We start from the raw sequence: 3,585 nt of genomic DNA on the forward strand, positions 1-3,585 counted from the left end.
ATCGACTGATGTAGGATGAAGTGAGCATTTTTGCAGGAGGTTAACTTGAAAAGCACAGAGATTATCACCCTTAAAAGTTCAAATCTAAATACCCAAATTTGAGAGCAAAATGAGAGTTAATTTAGGGTCTCTAATTGAAGCAGTGCCAGAAAATTTATGGACGGGTTTTCCATGAGCTCTTAACTAGGTATATCTTCAATCTCGTGCATGCTTAATTCACCACCAGAAATATAGTGCCCCATCCACGAGTAGTGTGTAGTCGAAACCTAAGCCTAACCAAGGCGATTTAGTGGGATTGGATTCTTTCGTTAACTGATTTCATTTTAATTATTTGTAAGATTTTCGGATGAGAGCAATTGTGGCTTTATGCAGTCTCTCTACTTTTCCACATCGCGCCTGCAGCTCAGTGGCCACCTTATATCGAAAGAATGTCTTCTGCATGCGCAAAGAAGTAGTGAGACTAACCTTCGAGAGGAATGCATTTTGCCGATGCAATTATCAGTGATCGGCAGGACTTCTTACTGATTGTATGCAGTGGGATGCATGCAATACGAGTTCCCTCCCTTGGATTGTTTGGTATTTGGAGTCTTCTTTGCACTCTAATGAAGTTATGAGGAGATTCGCTGTCACAGTGCTATTGCACTAAGCATTACCTTCCTCCAGCATCCAATGCCTTGGTGCTACGGATATTTGGGATGGAATACCGTCGGTACTCAAATGATGCCCAGTAGTATTTTTATGGTGTTATCGGTATACAAGATAGCATTATTAAAGTTGGGTTAGGGCTAGGGTTTATTGGTGACATCACCGAAGAAGCGGTAGACATTCATTTAATTTTGCGGATAAAGTAATGCAGTAGGGCAGATTAGCCAGGCGTAAGTTAATACAATCTAGATGTATGCGTGCCCGTGGCGTAAAGCAAAGCGAAATCGGACACAAAAATATTTTTGGAAAAGGCTGACAACCTCTTGGGAGAGAACTCGCTCGAATTGAGGTGTTACTTTAAGAGTGGAGGATTGCTCAGACTGCGGATTATAGTAAAAGCATCATGAACACTGATGTTGCTGTTGAAAGCAATTCAGGATCGGACTCTGCTAGGGAGGAAATAACATTACATAGTCGTTCATAAATGTTCTTTCTATGTCTACAGCAAAAAATCTTCGTAATTAGGGTTTGTCTTCAGCCAACATTATCAGAACATTTTTGCAGTGTTTTCCAAAGCCGTGCTCATGCACTTGCATCGTCTTCCTTCCCTGATGTATGATTGGGAGATGCGATAACGTTGCTTGCACTTCAAATTACCGCTGCCGCTGTTGAATAGATAGATCATATTTACGCAGCCTGTAATCTTAACATGTGTTTCACTGCTAACTCATCCAAGTTGGTCGATCAGTTGACGGATAAATAAATAAGAACACCTACTGTTAATTTGCTGCGTATTGGTTACCTTAATAAGCAATCGACGATCAAAGAGACCCAGACTTAAGGGCAAAAAACTTTATGCTTAAATGCAGGGAGGGCTGAATGAATAGAGAGATGTCAATTAAATAAGCAGAATTCTTTTTAAAATGGTCAATCTGAATATTGGCAAGTTTACAGTCACCTCCCACCCCTGTCCTCCTTCCCCTATTAAATAATCTTAGCCGATTTCCTAGCTTGCCAATCTTTAAATAAAAGGGGTAAATACAAACGATGAATAGGCGATTGTGATGGTTTGCATGTTAAAAATGTTTAGGGAGATACATGTATAAGTCCTCTGCTAATGGACGCAGGTTTCATAGTTTCCTCAGGTCTCGTACACCATCTCGGTGCTATAACTTTCGTCTTATAACACTTCCGCTAACAGCCCACCAACTCTTCTGTACTTCTATACCAACGCATCCTCTAGATGCATGCGTCTTGGAAGACTTGAGCATTACAATGTAGAGTTTTTCATTTGTTTATCCTCCTCAGCAAGCCAGAGAATAATAACAATACTAAGATATTATTAAATGTTCATTCAACTAACACCTAAAACACTCTATAATGACGATTAAAAATTTATTCTGGCTAAAGTTTTGCAATGAGGAGTAGAAATCTATTGCAGAATTACTGAGACGCTTAACCTGAAAGTCACTCATAGGCTATTGGACCCACAACCCAAGTGATTAATTTGGCAATAACTGACGCCTTCACTGAATAAAAATGCTGTGTCTACCTCACAGAGAGGTGACTTTTTCCTTGACAAATGGAAGAAGGGGACGCAAATTCTCCCAAGACGACCTTTGGAGGTATCGCGCCATTCTGCATATGATTACCGCGCGATGAGCGAGTAACCTTGAGTGGCATGATTTAGCAAGAGAAATGTTTAGCAGTTAAAAAGAGGTGAGGAAAGTAAAGTGCATACCAAAGAATGATTAATTCAAAAGATCTAAGAGACTATCTGTTTAATAATTTGCAAGTAAAATAGAAAGAATGTTTAAAATTTGCAGAATTAATTAGATTATTTACAGATTAATAGGTAGGAATTATGAATTCCTTTTGGGTGGTAAATAAAATTATCAAGTTTGTCATCGAGTTAGCCTAAAGTGTATTCATGCAATGGCAATATATATATGAATAAATCCTCTTTTATCCCTGAATTCAGCAGACAGAGCACAATGTAGGGATAGGGACAACTTTTGCTCAATAAAATTGTCTTAATGCTAAGACCTTTGATGAACTTCTGTCCTGATTGGATGTACTTTAAAATGTGTAGGCAAAGGCTGCTTCTTCCATCCTCTATCCTCTGACGTCTGACCAGCTGATAACCCCTGAATGAGTTAACTGACCACCTTTTCTAAGAGGCAATAAGTTCCCACCAATGGAGAAATGTAAAATCCGATAAAGTTAATTTTAGAGAAAAATATTTGTATAGAGACCCCAAGAATTATAACCTATTCACTTGTTTATGCAACAAAAAAAATGAGTGCTAGTTAAGGATTCTGTGGACTTTTGAGTAAATATAGAGCAGGACCGCAGGATTAGTAACGTAAGGTAAGAGAGGTCCGCAACATTGGCATGTTATTCAAATGACAAGAAACTGGGTAGATCCTCTACGAAATCATATAGCCAATACCTTGTGCAAAAGGTTGGTACACGATGGTGCTGCCCGTAATCATTTATCCCCATAAGACTGAGCTAGGATGGAATTGGTGAAATAGAGGCAAAATCGTTAGCTACATTCACTCATTAATTTAAGGATAGAACGATTGCAACTGAGATCAGGCTACTCGGCACAACATCATTCTGCACGAAAAGATGGAACGCAACACAACTAAAACCTGTGAAGGGCATAATGGGAATGGAGAAGAACTAGTCAATACAACCTCTGGGATAAAGGAGGGTCCAGTTCTTACAAAGTAGGGCGCAATGCATCACCACCTCATGCAGCTGCACAAATAACCTCTCCATGAGAGCTTCGCCATACATATAATGTGAGTGAGGGTGGAATTTGGGGCAAGGACTGGCAGCACTGGCTTGTCCTCATCGTTATCCCCATCTTGTCTCATATTGACTTAATGACAGAGAGAGGTATGAAAATCAGACTGGGAAATTAAAAACTAC

At 39.5% G+C, this 3,585-nt stretch overlaps 1 protein-coding gene across 1 annotated transcript in view; it reads left to right on the top strand. All coding sequences in view use genetic code 11, as the record gives it.

Moving 5' to 3' along the window:
• Positions 1-3,279: 3,279 nt before the first annotated feature.
• Positions 3,280-3,585, top strand: part of EGR_10816 (hypothetical protein) — a gene marked incomplete at both ends in the record, with an annotated part of 3,526 nt that continues 3,220 nt past the window's right edge. Inside the window, one exon of the mRNA XM_024500065.1 lies at positions 3,280-3,380. Within this exon, the coding sequence (XP_024345524.1) occupies positions 3,280-3,380 (101 nt within the window). The remainder of the gene's footprint in view (positions 3,381-3,585) is intronic.

This window comes from Echinococcus granulosus (assembly GCF_000524195.1).
Source record: "Echinococcus granulosus chromosome Unknown EG_S00275, whole genome shotgun sequence".
NCBI classification, from domain to species: domain Eukaryota; kingdom Metazoa; phylum Platyhelminthes; class Cestoda; order Cyclophyllidea; family Taeniidae; genus Echinococcus; species Echinococcus granulosus.